At 38.7% G+C, this 17,843-nt stretch overlaps 1 protein-coding gene across 5 annotated transcripts in view; it reads left to right on the top strand.

Annotated features, from left to right (window-relative positions):
• The window catches only part of ESRRG (estrogen related receptor gamma), a 371,798-nt gene extending 354,307 nt beyond the window's left edge, over positions 1 to 17,491 (top strand). For all 5 annotated transcript variants that reach the window (XM_086460629.1, XM_086460630.1, XM_009958527.2 and 2 more), the window contains 2 exons: positions 5,710 to 5,979; positions 17,247 to 17,491. In XM_086460629.1, coding sequence (XP_086316755.1) covers positions 5,710 to 5,979; positions 17,247 to 17,491 — 515 coding nt within the window. The remainder of the gene's footprint in view (positions 1 to 5,709; positions 5,980 to 17,246) is intronic.
• The last annotated feature ends 352 nt before the right edge of the window (positions 17,492 to 17,843 follow it).

Genomic DNA, 17,843 nt, shown 5'->3' with positions numbered 1-17,843 from the left:
GCCCTTTGACCAGAGGGTGTCCGTGAATAAATGGGTATGGAAAAAAAAAAGGAAAAAAAAAAAAAAAAGGGTTCATCCTGGCATAATAAGTTGTATCTGTTTCTCTTCCAGCTTTCACCAAATTTCATCCATAATCTGTGAAATATGTTTGGTGATTAGTGAGAGTACTGTCCTTCTGTGTAATCGTTTTCATAACATGGGTCTTGATATATATTTTTAGACTACAAACTATTTTGACATGCAATTAAATCTGTTTTTTCCTTGATTAATATAATAAAAAGAACCTCTTGATTCAGAACTGTGTGGGAGACCCAACTCTAGATTACCTGAAAAAAATTAATCATGCCACCCTGTTCCTTGGATTTCTGAGAGAATACTGTTAAGTGGCAGTCAGGCTATGAAGGTTTCCTTCAGCAAATACTGTGATCTTGTCTAGAAAACATTACGTAGCCCTAGCAGAATTTCACTGCTGAAATTTCCCTGGCCTTTGTTTACACCCTGGAAACCAGCTGAAGTTGTACGATGGATCTGGGCAAGCGCTGAGCACGTGGCAGGAAGGGAGCGGAGGGCAGAGCAGCAGCTGTACGTCCGAGAGCACGCTGGACCCGAGTCTGATCGTGACATGAAGTGGGGTTTCTCTACATTCAGTTCTGTGCAGTCAGGATAAGCCTTTGGCCCACTGTTTGTCATTTGACCACGAGGCCACGCACTCTCTAAATAAATTAATCTGGGCTGAAAGAAAAGGGTTTTTTTTAACAGTGTTTACAATATCACTTTGTTCTTTTGACAGTGGTGACTATACATCATTTTTGAAATAAGGAAATTGTGCTGGAAACATCAGTACCCATAAAACATTTAGAAGGAAGTTAATCTATCAAAATTAAGTGTAAATAATTTAAAAATCCAACTCTGATATTTCAACTGTGTAAATATATTGAATCTGCAACACACTAGTGAACATGTCATTTTCAAGCACAGCTTTGATTATACAAAATGTAAATGAAGATATTTGAAGTACAAACCAGGGCAAGCAAGAGGAATATTTTACTCATAAAACTAACAATCGCAAAAACAACTGGTAAAGTAAACAGGAGGTGATGATCAGAAAAAGCAACTCCCAAATTTGCCAGCAGTTTCATACATGGTTTGATCAAATATTCAGATTTCTAAACACGTAACAGAGGGGAAGGGAAGTTCATTCCTTGCAAAATGAAATAAACTAGGACTCGAGTCACAGTAGCCTGATCTAGGCATTGCATCAAATTGTTTAAGGCTGAAAATCATGGTAGGGATAAGTCCCGCCACTGTCTTTTTTTGTCCAATAGGTCTCGGAGTGCTGTGTGCAAGGCACAGATCTTACTTTGGCACTTGACCATCTGCAGCTGCTTCACTCTAGCCCCTAGTGAGTTAGTGTCCATGAAGTCCATCTTAATGAAGTAGAGGAAAGAGTCTTCAGGAATATAAAAGATTCACCCTGCTTAGCATGGAGCTGTGTGCAATGTGAAATAGAGAGCAAATAGTGCATGCGCTGATACTTGAAAAGATCTGTGGTTTAAACAGTCCCGTCTAAGAGGCTGTGAACTGTGTTTGGAGCTGGCTCGGTGTGCTGAGCACTGCAGAGCACGGTCAGCTTGCTGCCGGTTGTTCCTATAATAAAAATGCTAAGGCCTTTTTACCTATTTATTTCTGCTTCCTTTGAGCTTTGGGTTTACTGGTATGCAAAAGGAAAAAAAAAAACAAGCATATGTTCAGTTGCTCAATCAACCTTTTCTCAATCCACACTCAGTGATCTCAGTGAGTCATTACGGCATAATTACAATTTGAGTGTGATACGCTGTTTGTAGAAAAGTATCTATTTTTAGCTGAAGAAACACTACAGTCCCTGAAAGGAGGAGAAAGAAAGGAAAAAAGGAAGGAAGAAAATCTGTAACCGGCAAATCAATGCTATTGTTAAGTGATATTACGAGACACCCTGTAGATTTACAATGCTTGCGTTCAGCCACATAAAAACCGCATTGAAAAGAATGCCTACCAGGGGTTAAATTCATATGCCTGTGCTGCAGCCTATTTCTGTCAACACTCAGCTCAGGAAATAAACATTTATGCTTTCTGAAATGAAAGTGTATTTTTGAAGACTAGCCGTCAGATATTTTTTGCCCTTCACACTTTCAAATGCTTAGCCTTTTTTGTAAGTTGACTGCAAAGTGCATCAGTTTGCTAGGCAAAAAGAGAAAAAAAAAAATCTTGACAAGTGCCCATGGCATCATTGTCAAGCACACGAGCGTCTAGTAGAAGATGGCAGGAGGGTTGGCACAAAACATGCTTCCTTCAAGCTTCTTACCTCAGGGGTACCTGACTCTTGAGAAGCCTTTCAATCCTTCCAAATGACGTTATTGGAAACTGTCATCTGGTTTATTTGGAGTGCGCTGTATCGCAGATAAACATGCTATTTAACTGCAGGTCAAGGTACAGAGTCAGTCTAGCAAATGCCTGAGATACATTAAATGGCATTGACTCGGGGAGGGAGATGGAGAGAGATCAAAGTTGTCACCAATGTGGTACATGCTAAGGGGGAAAAAGGTACACAACACTGTATTTTAAAAAGCCATTACACACTTCTACATTTAAAACATTGACCTGCAAAACTCTTAAGGATTAAGGACCCACACAATGCACAATGAAGTTCAAAACCAGCACGTAGCATCGCAGGGAGGTTTGGAAAGGGGTTACAGCTGTGACTGGGGAGGCTAAGACCAGTCCAGAAAGCTGGAAGTGTATTTTGTCTGATTTGGAGACTTTTTTTAAAGTGGTTGCATTTTAAAATAGAAAATGTCCACTTGTCACAGAACGTGGCTGATCTAGGGGATTCATATAACAAAAGCTCAGAGAATCAGAGCACAGTTTGGCATGAAATAAGTATAACCTCCTCCAAACAATTAAAAATAAAGCTCTGTGTGTAAGTACATATGCCTGTGTAATCTGTTCTTTTAACTGTGACTTGCTGAACAGCTATTAAGGGGGCACTGGTGTGATAGAAGAGACATGCTGCATGCTTTCACATTTTCTGAAAAATCAAAACAAAACAAAACCAGATTAATTACAACTTGATGCAGCTTTACATTCCCACGAGGGGTGCCTTTAAAAGTTAAAACACGCTTTCGCAGAGCAGGCTTTCAAGGGAAAGTTGCTTCAATCAGGAAGAAAATAATCATGTTTATTTGATTTATTGTTGGAGAGCAGAACAGTGTGGTTTATATTTGCCAGTTTTTCTGTAATGTAAAAAATTTCTTTTTTTATGTGTCATGTAAAAACAATTAGTATATTTACTGCACCAGACTGCAGATTTTTCAAGAGTGCAGTACAATAAATTATAGGCAACATCCCATTTTTCCCCCTCACAGGGCACATGTAATTTCCTTTGACTGTGGCACACAATAAATGTTGAAACATAGCATTATTTATTTTTTAAAAAACCGCAACAAACCTGTACTAAAATAGGTAAGTAAACAGAAGGAGGAAGTTGGGAGTTTTCAGAAAAAAACGAATAGTGAGAAACTGCAGGTTAAACTTTTTTTATTCAAAACTGATTTTATTGCTTTTTGCTTAATTAAACTCCTCAGAAGTGTGTGAAACATTGTTATACCTGAAAAATTGTTAATTTGTAAATCACAGGGACAAAAGGGCTCCACTGCAACTTTAAAGTTTCTATGCACGTAAATGTCAATAGAGTGCCTTCTCCATCATCAGCACTAAATTCACATTGATGCCTCTTTTCTTCTCTGTATTGATCCTTCCATGAGAACGTAGATTTGTATCTGTTAATTAATGCGTCCTGAAACAGCGTTTGTATTAATCAGGCAGATAAGAAAAATTGGATGCCTGCACCCTCATGACAACCGTAAAAGTGCTGGCCCTGATAAAATCGTGGATGGACCTCAATAAAAAAGTTCCTCCTTCCACTCAATAAACTAATCATCCTGCTTTTAATTATTCGGCAGAAAGATGTGTGGAGATTGGAGAATGTGTAAATCTATTTACTAACAGCAGTGTCTGGGAGGGAGAATGGGGCTGTCACAGGACGGTGCTGCAGGCTACGTTCTCTGTCCATCTGCTACTGCAGAAAAACTGGTTCTTGAAAGACGGGAAGGAACAGAAATGTTGAAGCTAATTGAAATCATGAATTCCTCCCTATAACCTTTCAAATGATTATTTCTTCTCCATTTCCCTCTTATTTATTTTAATCACAGATGTGTTATTTTCCATTGTCACCTCTTCAAGGGTTTCCTGTTGTTGTTGGCTCGGGTTTTGTTGGTTTTTTTGAAGGCAGAGAGCTACAGTTCTATCACAAGGCTAGAAAGACAGTAAGAGAAAATGAAAACAAATAAGGAGGGGGAGAAAAATGAGAGAGAGAGAGAGCGCGCATGCATGCAGCCAGTTTTATGTTTCATTTTTTATGGATGCCTGGTGGTTTGGATGTGGGGTTTTCTTTTTTATTGTATTAGTTTTGCTGCTTAGTGCTTGTAGAGAAAATCTCGTTTGGAGTGGATGGCTTGCAGATTCACTAGTTTATGATATATTCCTGCTTGACTGTAACTCTCAACTTTCAAAACAGAAAAATGCATTTAAGTGTAATTGAACGCCAAGGAGAATGTTCTTACAGCGGGAACCCTGTCAAAGGACATGTAAGCAGCTCCATAAACAACTAAATGAAAGCCTCAGACATGTCTTAAGACCCTTTAAGAAGAGCTTGACTAATCCCCTTTGATGATTTTATTAAGTACTTGTGGTTGATAGTGCCAACTGGCAAACTACTGCATTTCACCAACAGGCCAGGAAAATCACTTCCTCTCCCATATTGTTTTGTAGCTCCTAATGTGATTTGGATATTAGCAGTTTGATATAATAAATTAACAGGTACTGTAAACAAGAGTCTGAAAAGGTAAGACGGTAAAGATGTTTGCCCTTAGTGATCCTATTAGGAAAGAGAACAGGGGGAAAAAAAGACAAACAACAAAAGTTAAATTCATTAGGAGACATTTATTAAATTTTTGGTTGCCCTCAGAAAAAGGATGGTGTGACTGCTATTCGACTGGCACTTTAATGTGCCACCCTGTTATTTCAACAACCGTACTAGAGGCAGGAGCCTTTACAGAATTAATTAATATATTTTCTGAGGAGGGTAGGTGTTACTTTTCTTTCCCCTGAGGTTATAGTTCAAAGAGAATTTTCCTCTTCGTGGTAGCGACCTTAATTCTATTAAAACTTTAAATCTTCCCTTTTTATAAAAGTATTTTTTTTTCTCCTGAATTGTCCTTCTTGGTTTATGGTAATGATGAACAGAGCATCAGATCCCTGTTTCACAGCATCAGGTTTTAGAACTAAGCACGAGTGTTTCAGGACAAAGAAGACATCATACAAATCACAGACTGTCACTGCAATACTCCCCAAATTAATATGATTCTTACAGAAAGAGCCTGCAAAAACTCCCACTTGTTTATAACTTTGTGTGCTGATTAGAAAATGTTTGATTTTGCATTGATTTACTTTCCTGTAGTAGGATGGGGAGGAGAGGCACAAAAGCAGAAGGGAGAATAACAGAGTACATACATGTTTCATCACAATGTATATAAAAATAAATTAAAAAGAGGAGCAGATTTCTGAAAAATCCAAACATACTTAATATTTTTCCTGTATTTTTTTCCTATTCAGGATTCTCCACTTTGTCTCTAGCTGACCAGATGAGCCTTCTGCAGAGTGCTTGGATGGAGATTTTGATTCTCGGTGTTGTATACCGGTCACTTTCTTTTGAGGATGAGCTTGTATACGCTGAAGATTATATTATGGATGAAGACCAATCCAAATTGGCAGGCCTTCTTGACCTTAACAATGCCATACTGCAGCTGGTAAAGAAATACAAGAGCATGAAGTTGGAGAAAGAAGAGTTTGTCACCCTCAAAGCTATAGCACTTGCTAATTCAGGTTGGCAGAGTGGCATAATGGTTGCTACATTTTTAATATGTCATTTTAAATTTTTTTCCTCCTTAATACTTTCTGCATGCTTGTTTTAAACACAAGTTTAGAATAAGAAATTGCTAATCAGACCTTAGTCTAAAAGACAACAAACAAAGCAATTTAAACTAAGAAGAACTTTCCAGTTCTAATTGTGGAATGTTCCTAAGGGAACGGAGAATGCTCCACTGTATGATTTGGAGAGTATTTTACAGGCAAAGATCCCTTCAAATGAATATAGATGCTGTTCTCCTAAATCCATTCCATAATCCAGGCAAGCCTAATCATCGCAATTAAAACAAACAGAAAGGGTGCATGAGAATATGCAGTATATGTTCTCTTTAAGAGCAGCTACTGATTCATTTGGTAAGGTGAATTCAGCATATGGGAAGAGGGAGGAAATTCGTATTTAATCTCACATGGACCACACCTTATCTTAAGGATCCTCTGCATTTATGAGAACGCTTCTGGAAATTAAAAAAAAAAAAAAAAAAACAAACCACAAAAACACCTGTGCAGCAAGGGTTAAAAATCTCAGAAAAAAAAAATTTCTGCATTTGAATTTAAAAATGCTGAAGCAGTGAATACCGTCAGATAAGTAAAAATCGTTTGTGCTTTGTTGTTTTTCCTTTTGTGTCTCCTTAATGCTTTATTGTGGTCTTAAGTCCCTTTTAGCATTTGCATAAAGTTCACGATAGATCCCTCTTTAATGACGTGCTGATCATTAGATACCTGTGTGTCAATAACATGCTCTGATGCTATGTTCCATTGACAGTCACACCGTGCCCCTCCATCTGCTTTTGTTTTGACCCTATCTTTGAACTTTATCTTGGTTGCTGGCCAGTAGTTTTCCCTTTAATTACAAGAAGGAAACTGTCAATAAAATCTGTTAAATGGGATGCAATGAGTGGCTTGAATGGGCGGACGGCTATTTGTTCAAATTCTGCAGCATTCAAGGTATTGACAGTTTGTTTTCTGGGGCCATATGTGACGATCAATCTCAGGCTGGGCTCAGCCGCGCTGAAAAATGAAAAACCAGATTGCTTTTGCTTACTTGTGGATGACGACTTGTGATTTGGCGCGGTCCTAGTGAGATGAGACCTTCTGCCCAAATTGCCCCCCTGAGAGCCAGGACGCGTGACTGTTTTTAGAAATAATTTTTTAATTGATTTTGTAATTAACAGTTCATCTACAATATTGATGCATGAATCCTCAGATTGATAGGAGGGAAATTGTTTTCAACAATGAAGTTGTACTTTCCTATTTGTCTTTGTAATGTGATTTAGCACTCTGCATTTTTAATTGGAAATATAATTCAAAAACATGCAAAGCCAAAATGCTTATTAGTTTCTTTGTAAAATATTCTCCACCCCACTAACTCTGCCCTTAGTTTTAGACTATTATCTTATTTCCAGAATAAACAAAATGTTGAAATGCCTCTCAAAGATCAAAATTATTTTTAATTGAAGATTTATTTGTAATTTTTTGCCATAGTAAATAGACACTTGAGGATGCTGTGCAGCTACGAGGATTTTTCTCAGAATTGGTCATGCTTAATGGACAGAGCAAGAAAGTTATCTGGAATTAGGAGACTAAATTGAGAAGGTTTTTTTGTGTTTATTTTGATTCTGTAATTCAAAGACTGAGTTAGAAATATTTCTGTAGTTTACTTGATGAAAAGGATCAAGGGCTAGAATATAGGGATGTGGTGTTAAACACCACTTACACATATTTTTTTTTTCCCAAAAAAAGACATGCAGTGTTTAAGTAATAATGAAAGACTGCTGCCAAAAAAAGTTTAGTCATACATTGTGCATAGAGTGTATCAAGATCATCTGTAGCTTCATTAACTTCACTGGGAATTACAACCAGGATAATGTCAGAGATGAATCCAGTTCAGCATACTAAAATTCAGGGCACATTTAAGTGAAAACATTTCCTTCCCTCATCTTAAAAGAAATAAAAACGCTGTTGAAAAATGGAGCTATTTCATGGAGGAGTTAAAAAGCAGCCCAGCCATTCAACTTCCCTTTCAGCAGAATGTTCCTAGTGCTGACAATCAACATTTCAGCTTCAGGTTGTACATGCAGCAGATACCAAACTTCTATCAGCTGTAGCTACATTAACCTGTAGGTGTAAAACAGCACCTGCAGAATTACAGCCCATCAAAGACTATCAGACCCCGAGTGTTTTAATTTACAAATGCTGCTAAAATTAAAGTAAAATTGAAACTAAAGTAAAATTAAAGTTTTTGTCTTTTTTGATAGACAAAACCAGAAATAACTTATTTTCACGTAACTATGAACTTGATTAATGTAAATGTAGCTATATCCGGAGAAAAAAAAAAGTGCCATTATAAAAATCAATCAGTTAGCAATTCACATTTTAATATATTTTGTTGCTACATCTGTTTTTTTCCCAAACTCCACTATTTATTTTTTCCAGTTTAAAATATATTAGCCTTTTTATAGCTGTAGAGAGAATGGATGAAGCATAATAAGAAATCTTAGGCATTTCAGACATTTTTTGCCATATCCACACTGTCTAGAAAGATTCCCAGGTTGACTCTACTGTAAACAGTAGACAAAGATGGTTTTATAGCTCTGTATCGGTTAGTGATTTATGATACAGTGTCATAGTACTTTCCCTGCTGGCTTATAGAAACACGAAAAAGAAATTGTTGATTGTCTTCATATTGACTGTATTTTGTTTGAATAAATACCACAAGCTTTATTTTGGTCAACAAATCTCAGTATCATGGCATAAAAACACCCCAATTGCTAACTTTTCTTGAGGCCTACAGAGTCTACTTGTGCAGATCTGAGATAATCCTGCCATTTGGTTTCTAAAAGGTGGGGAGGAGGAGCCGTTTCTCAGGGAGATCCTCTGACAGCTGTTGTCAAATGTTCCCTTTGCAGGGTTGGCCTATGCTGCGCCGCTTCTATAAATTTCCAGAAATGCAAGACGTATCAACCCTGTAGATTGTCACTGATTTCAAATGGAGTGCATATAGCATCTGAAAAGTTTAAATACATATATAAGAGCACAATATTGAAATGTAGAGACATTTCAGTCCTGTGTACGTTAAAGTCTATGCAGGCATGATTTAAACAGTTAAGTTTAATATGTAGTGTTTAATATGGAATTTAGCAGGTTAGTTTTAAACATCTGCATTGATTCGATAGTAATTAATACAGCGTTTATGCCTGAACTCCAGAAAAGTCCCTCTCACCACAGCATTGCCCTCGTCCTGCCGGTATCATGTGGTCCTCCCTTCCTTCTTTACCTTCTCTACCCAAAAGCAGGTATAAAAGTGTAGGTACCTTGAAGCAGCAGGATGCAACTGCCCTGCATTCCACCTCACGCTGCCCAAATGAAGCAAGCTGGCACCAATGAGCACTTTGTTTACCCACGCAGAAAATCAACTTTGAATGGTTTCCAAAACATGCATGTACCAATTACTTCCTCGTGTGTAAGGGAAGGTGAAATATTTACAAAAGATGTTTGAAGTGTACACAAGTGCGCACACACGCACACGTGAACGCTCCGACACAGAAAAGCTGACCTGTTCGTCTCTTTTATGTTAGAAAATGCTTTCATGTATCGATTAGGTGATACTAAACAGGGAGTTGCAGGTGAGCAGTTTTTTGAAATTGCCTAATCAGTAAGGACTAAATTGTGCCTTCAGGCCAAATGTTGCAGAAGAGCTTAGGAGTCACAACTGAGACCAGGTTTTTAAGAGAAGCTCAGTTCCCATCTAAGACCTAACATAAGGAACTAGAGTGTCAAATACATTAGCACAATTGAAAATCTGATCCATGTGTATCTGCCTAATAGGCTGCTGGCATCTTGAAAAATCTGACCCAAATGTGGATGCTAGGCACTTAAAAGTATGCACTGTTGAAAATTTAATCTTAAACGCTAATACTAGCTGTCTCGTCTGTACCACCTGATGGAGAAAAGGACCTCTGCTCACCATCACAATTTCTCATCTCTCTTATTAACTCTCCTAAAAGAAACTCCAGCAGCCTTTCAGTACCGAAGGAGTGAGAATCAAGAAGTAGCTTGTGCGTTGTAGCATAATGAAGCACAGATCAACACTAACGCCAGTAAACTTTACACGATCATCTATCCTGTAAAAAAATTAGTTTGTTCTTACAACTTTCCAGCCACCTGAATGGTATAGTCAGAGCACTAGGCTATCACCATTAAATAATATTAGCATAATAAAAATTAATTGGTAGAACCCTATAAATCACTTATTCCCCAGGACATCATCTTTATTCCCAGTATAGACTGTGGCATATCTTGCAGCACAACGTACTATAATGCAAATTTTTTCATTTGATTTTATGTAGTCATCTTGTTAGTAGTAGAATTCATGATTAAAATGTATCTATTGTGAATAGGCATATATAATATATATATATATACACCTGTGTGTTATTGGTGTGTTACCAATGTTTATTTTGCCAAATATAAATAGCAAGGTCTGTTAACTCTTTCTTGTAATTCTCTATTGAGAGGGGTACAGCATAGGAACAATTTTGTAGAAAAGGATGTTGCCACTATGGTCAGAGTTTTTGTGTTGCTTGAACACAGTTTCTTCCTCATATTCCAATTTCATCTAATCAAATAGGTGGCAGTCACAATGCTTAGAGAAAATAAATAACTCTGCTACCATTTGCTTAATGCTATCATTAAGCAAATGCTAGCAGAGATAATTAATGGTTTAATTTTTATTGTTTTTTTCTTTTTCGAGTAGCTGGTCTAGTAACCGCATAACTTTGAGGTATTTCTCAGTTATGAAATAGGTAGATATTATTTATGTGTTAGCAGCCTGTGACTCACAAAGGGCAAGAAGCAAGGTCCATCCCTGTGGCCGGCGGGAAGACAGAGCTGCAGGTTCCTTACTGCTGGGGCAGGACTGCGCTGGGCTGCGTCTGCCAAGGCCAGCTCTGTGCTGACAGGCAGATTTTCTGGGTGGAAAAGCAATGGTCTGAAGCGCTGCGTCACCAATGCAATTGCTAGTCTTCACTGTTATTCATCCTGCTTTTCCACAGCACTAAACTGGTGGCTCTCAATGGTAATTATGGCAATTACTTATATCTTGTAGTGGATAAAAAGGATTTTGAAGCATTCATTCAAAATTTTCTCTTAGTTGGTGTCTTACCCTGCAGCTCTGTCATTTGAATTTCCCTTTTCCAGACTTTCAGTAACCTTATCGAGTAGATACTCACCCCAGTTCACACTGTACAATTTGTTCTGCATTGCAAAAATATTCCTTTATTTATTGCCCTCACACCTATCCTAGTGGAAAGTAAGCCATTTCAGGAATTAAAAAAGGTGGTTTACTGTGGTTTAGCTTACCTTATGCCTGTGGTTTTAGTTCACTGCTAATCCAGTTGGCCCCTGAAATAAATAGGCATGTTCCATGAAGTAATTTCTTTTCTTACTACGTCTTCATTTCCTATTGTGTTTTAAAAACTGTTTTGAGGCTTCAGTTTCCATGTCTCTTCTTAAAAGTAGGCCAAACGAGTTCAATCCAGACTGAGTCCTTGTTCACTAAAATCAATCATACAAGCCTTTGTTTTACTTTTTTTTTTGTTTCCACTGCCTATAATTCCTACGCACAAGGAATTCTCAATTTATTCCTCTGAAATTCCCAACATATATTCCGATTACAGTGTCTGTTTCTAATAGAATAATCCAGATGTCAGACCATTTTTGCCATACTCTTTTGCAAGGGAAAGTACCCTGTTTCTGTATGTGCTTGTCTCTTAGCCTAACCTTGCAGACCCCAGCAAATAGTTCTGTTCAGGTAAGACAGGCGAATAGGTGGTCAAAATTAAGTGTATTTGTTGACCCTACACAGGGAGGACCAAAGTAATTATCTGGGGCAATTTCAATTCTAGACTGGAAAAAGATGGGAATTCTTCCTGGGTGAGGGAACCAAGAACCCAGTTTGATTTGCTATCGGCAATTTCCATGGGTTGCTTCTTATCTTAAGCAATATGCTTTTCAAAGTGTCACTGTGTTGTGTTTCTCGTAAAAATTACACAGAAACACAATGTGGGCAAGCACTTTGCAAAAATGCTAGTTTCCCTGTGTAAATGTGGCATACATTTCAAGCAGGAGAGGAGGGGATTCTTTAATTCTGAGAACAGTTCACCTGTCAATAAACATTGCGGTGGTTTTTGTGGGGTTTTTGAATTGGCAATACAATCTAGGTAATAAATTCCTCTTATTTGAGACATCATCCAGGTTAAGGTTTCTGTTGTCCTTACATAAAGCAAAAACCATTTTGCCTGCTGTTCTTACTCTTTATCCCATCCAGTTTTTCCAGGATCCTACAACTTTCTAAGCTGATTTATCCTGTTTGGGTTTGTGAACTGCTCAGCTATACGGAATCACAAACATCACAGCAATTGCTGTCTTCCAAGTACTTGTTGATATTTGCGTCTCTGGTGTGCTTTATCAGCATCTTAATGTGTGTGTTCACTGCTGCATACTCCCTGCTGCTTGATTCACTATAATAATTTCTTCCTTTATGCTGCCTGAATTTTCTGACATGAAGAAATACTTAGTTTGAGACCCCTGGGTATCCACTGCTTCTTAGTCGTGTTATATACAAAATACATACATACCAGCCTTTAACTTTCCTCGGAGCAGTTTTTTGAGCGGTCTCTGTGCCCTCAGTTCAGGTGCTTTCCAATCTTGTCACCCTTTGTGGTGCGTTCTAAATGATTCCTGGGTGGCTGGATGTTTGTTTGCTGCATTTGAGATGAAGCTTGAATTGTAAATGAGGTAGATTGTAATCTGAATTTCTGTCTGCACCTTCTGCTCTTTTTCTTGGATGAGAACTCTGGATTTCTCCCATTTCTGCGCAATTATACAATCAATCGGCTGATCAGAAGAGGTACAATTCCAGTTTCCCATCCTTTGATGGTGAAAAAGACATTTGCAAGGTTAGAGCGAGATTCTCCAGGCAGACCTCCATGAGTCGATGTCCTCATTTGTTCATCTCACTCTCTCCCATTGCAGCACTGATCAGTAACTTTTCCCCCTGCTAGACTGAAATCCCTTATTCTCAGTAATACGTTGTATCAACAGTCTTGTGTTTGTCTGTTGAGCTCTTTAGTTTCACCAGCGTGGGATCCTGTTTTTGCAGGGCATTTACAATCAAATCCTGCTTGCTTTCAAATGATAACACTTTCAAATTACCCTCTTTAATTTCATTGTTTATGTAGGCACTGATTTTTAAGTGTATTCCGTCTGGGTATAGGTTTCCTCTGGATATTACCTGTGTAGGATGTAATTGTAAATTATCCAGATTGTCTACAAAGCCACTTAAAAAAAACAACCCAAAAACAAAAGAAAAGGGGTTTTCTTGGTATGGGAAGAATATTCAAAATCTTTGTACCTAACTTGTAGTTCAATTTCATACCGTCTGTGGTATTATTTCTCCTTTTCTGCATTGCCACACAGGCTCTGCGTTTACTTAAATTACAGTGGTTCTTGTTGACATTGCCCTTTCTTACTACTGAGGATTGGGTTTATCAGCAATAAGTTAACCTGCTCTGAATTCAGTTCTACACCTGCCAGTCTGTAGTTACTGAAAAGATTTTTCTTTTATTTTTCCTTCTCTTTTTCCCCTTGGCTAGTTCAGCGTTTTCAACCATTTTCCTTATTTTCAAAGGCTTACGCCTGAGGGATTAAGATCTACATTCGTTTAATATCAGGAATAAAGTGGAAGTTCCAGACTGTAAGGCAAAAACTTGAAGAAGTATCTTTGTAGAGATTAATATTTTCCTGAGCAGTCTGCAAGCTGAATCATGGTCTAATTAAATAGCACAGATTTAGTGAGTTTGCATTTAAACGTTAGAAGACCCCATAGAGTGGGTAAAGCTGAAATGAGTTTGAATCTTTTCTGTAAATGGGAAGTTAAATTATCATAGGAATTTCAATAAATACTTTTTAAGTCTTTCAGGCTAAATCACCGTTTTAAAAGAACAATTCGAAGTCTTAATCACTGTTTGGAAGTGCCCCTCTCTGCTATTTTTTCTCACCTCATTCCCTGTGACAAAATCTGCCTCCTAAGGTACAGCTTCCTAAACTGCTCCACGAACCACTGTTTGGCAGCGGAGTGCTTGCATTAGACCGGTGGAGAGCTGGCTGTTCACGTGCTTCCCAGCTGCTAAATTGATTTCAGAGACAGCAACAAATACATTAAATGCTTTACTACTATTACTTTTCCATGTAAGCAATTTTTCTGTTTACCGGAGGGAAGGTATACAATCACCCCTGCGAGGAGAGGATAAGATCCCTTGTTTGAACATGTTGTCCACGCAGTGGAAGAGTTTGAGAGCACAGAGTGTGATCGCTGTATCAGAGGGCGGGTTTCGATTCACCTTCTGTTCTTGTGTTTTCTGGGGGTGTTCTGTTTTCTTCTTTTCCCTCCTCACTCAGCATCTGTGTAAGAAATGCGTAAAGCTCAGATACTCCTAAAGCTGCAGGCCAAATTGTTATCCAAACTGCAGAGCTAAAGATCTCAGGCAAGTTTCATCTCTGCACGAAAAATACATTAGTCTGGACCCCATCCATCTGTTTCCAGACTCAAAAGTGGCTGCAGTTACAAATACTGATTCTGGGAGGAATCAGACCAGTTTTGTACAGGGTTAAGACCTAAACATTTATAGTCAGGTTCTCCAGAACGACCTGTCTCTTTATGCAATATGGTGTAAAAAAAAAAAAAAAAAAATTGAAAGAACGGTCAGTCTTTGACTCGCCAAGCATTTGTTCCTCATATTTGTTCCTGCTCCTTTTTGGTTCCCCAGCAAATCTGGCCCTGGCACTGAGGGTCTGAGGAGAGGAGGAAAAGATGTGTAATTCTTGCCCAAACTGTGCATGGTTTATAGGAAAATTACTTGGAGTAGCATGTCGTGTGTTCCATAGCACAACGGTGAATACCCGAGGACTTGGTAGAGTCAGGGAGAAAAGACAACATTCCAAATGAAGCCCGGTGGCTGGGCACTATGCTTGAGACATCAGTCAGGTTTGTGTGTGTGCGTTAGCATGTCTGTATCGATTACATCTGTTTGTAGGACACAGAATTCAGGGATTCTGTTATTGACACAGAATTAGTTATTAGAATTGCTGTATTAGAAAACTATCAAAAATACATGGATTTGTGGAATGGTCTTACATTAATTAGAACTAAATTTTACTAGAGGTAATTTTTCCCTGTCACCTTTTTTAAAACGTTGAAGCCTCCTTTTTCCCTAAGAGAGATATTTTTGCGTTTCTCTGCTTTCAGCACAGTGCACCTTCATGTGCAGTATCACATCCCTGCAGCGGATGTCTTAACTGCATGCTTCTTAGGGCATGTATTCGCTAAGACTCAGAATTATTAAACATGTAAAATTCCCACAGGACTCCATTATGTGTAATTAACAGATAAACTGTCATCAGAATCAATAAAACGTGCTAAATGATCCAAACTTGTATATAATTAAGTGTCTGTTTTAGAGTGGAGCTGTAACTTTTTTTTTTTTTTTTTTTTTCAATTTGCACATTTCTTTTGACAATAGAAGCTGGAACGTTTTTGTTAACCTGTTACTTACTGGTTTGTGTTTTAGTTTACATGTTTGTGTTTGAAAAGAGAGAGGTATTTACTATCTGGCCTAATTACCTGCGGAAGTAGTTGCACATCAGCTTTTAGAAAATGAATCTTAGATGCATCTTAATTCTCTGAATGTAGTTCAGGTATTTGAAGCACGTGCAAAATTTGGTGTTGTTATCATCAACGGGGTAAAACGTGAGGCTCTGTCAAAATACTGATCCAGGGCATCAAACTGCTTAATACAGGGCTTGGAAATGACGATAGAAGCGGGTTCTTCACACCCAACTCCTCAGTCATTATTGTGTCTGGGAACAGGAGCTTTATTCCAAAACCAAAAATTAAGGTGCAAAGCAGCGTTGTACTCACTAGAGTTTTCAAGGATATACTTTAATAATGCCATGTCCCAGTGCCACCCTGAGCTAAACTTGCACAGTGTGGCCCATCCCTAGGACCCCATTGCAGCAGTTGCATTTATTTTCATATATGGTGGTTTATCAGCTCTGTAAGTCTGTTGACCACCCAAGTTTTGGCAGCTAATAGGGGCTGTTCGGTGGCCTCTTTCACCACTGTTCTTCCTCACTTGCATTCACCTCACTTTGGGCCGCATCAGGGTTTATTTGGCATTTATGACTACATAAGTCAGAGAATTAGGGCTACTCGTCCGAAGTCATCTGAGCATGGTCCAGTAACTGCGTGTTCTCAGGGACATCTTCCCTTTCTGTATCTGTGCTGTCGCGGGTTTTACAGTTATTTCAGTTAGATCTTTTCTTTTTATTTCACACTTCCATTGCTTTAATCTTTCCAGGTCATGTAGCAGTTTAGTTTAGTTCCTGGTGTGCATTGTGTCTAGGCTTCTCACTCAATACTTACACTGCCAAAACATCTCACCTGGAAAGGTACAGGGCGAGGTACTTGCTTTGAGTGATTTAGAAAAAATACAAAACCCCAACAATAACAAGATAAACCACCCTGTGAGTGGGTGGGAGAGAAGGATTACACCTTGTAGGAGATATCAGCCTCACAGAACAAAAGCTGTTCAGGAACATACTAAGTGTTGCCTGTCTGGCTGAATGTGCCCGAGGGAGAAAAAATTTGCTAAAACTACCAGGAAATGGCATCAAACCCACTTTTCCCTGGTGTCAGTGCAGTGGTCCTAATCCCGCAATTAGCACCTCTGAGCAGTGGGTAAGGACCATGGCTTCCAACTCCACAGCCTCGGAGCCTGACACAGAATTTTACCGAGCTTTTCCACAGTAGGGCAGTCATTCTGGCTGCCCAGATAAAACGCAGACCTCAATTCATACAGCCCTTTGGCACTATCATTTCATCAAAGCAGTAACTGTAGGAGATGGTTTACGAAGCAGTGAGGGTGACAGTTTTACTTGTTTGAGGAGGATGAGGAGAAGGATTACTTACACAAGAGTTAACTATACATTTGTAGTTCCACAGCGGTTCCAAGTATTTTCCTGAAGGTCAATATAGAAATGAGTGGGTAATCATCTTCCTTCTCTGTGAAAGAGGAGGAAGAGAACCAGCGAAAGTGTTGTGCAGCCATAGCGTTACCTGACTTCTGGCATGCCAGACTGAAACCTCCTGTTGCTCCTTTGTTTTGCAGACTCAATGCACATAGAGGATGTTGAGGCAGTGCAGAAACTTCAGGACGTCTTACATGAGGCTCTGCAGGATTACGAGGCCGGGCAGCACATGGAAGACCCACGCCGCGCAGGCAAGATGTTGATGACTCTCCCGCTTCTGAGGCAAACCTCCACCAAGGCTGTGCAGCATTTCTACAACATCAAACTGGAAGGCAAAGTCCCCATGCACAAACTTTTTTTGGAAATGCTGGAGGCCAAGGTCTGACTAAAGCATCATGGGCTTCCCCATCATGCACGTTTTAAAAAAAAAAAAAAAAAAAAAAAAAAAGGGAAAATAAACAGGATAATAATGGCAAAGAAACTTAGTGTTTAATTAAGGAAAAAATGACTGCACTGATATTTAGCAGCAAGACTGTGAAGCAGCTTTCAACTTTTTCTTCTGTGTCTTTCTGATGCAGTTTTTCTTTTCCTTTTCCTTTTCTCTCTTTTCCTTCTGTTCTTTCCTTTCCTTTTTCCTTTTTTCTTTTTTTCTTTGCTGCTGAACTTTTTAAAAGAGGTCTCTAATTGAAGAGAGATGGAAGCCAGGCCTGCCAAAGGATGGAAATCCATAATATGGA

The sequence above is a fragment of the Leptosomus discolor genome, chromosome 2, assembly GCF_034619465.1.
Source record: "Leptosomus discolor isolate bLepDis1 chromosome 2, bLepDis1.hap2, whole genome shotgun sequence".
Lineage (NCBI taxonomy): Eukaryota > Metazoa > Chordata > Aves > Leptosomiformes > Leptosomidae > Leptosomus > Leptosomus discolor.
The sequence above is the reverse complement of the archived record's forward strand: the minus strand, read 5'-3'. Positions and strand labels throughout refer to the sequence as shown.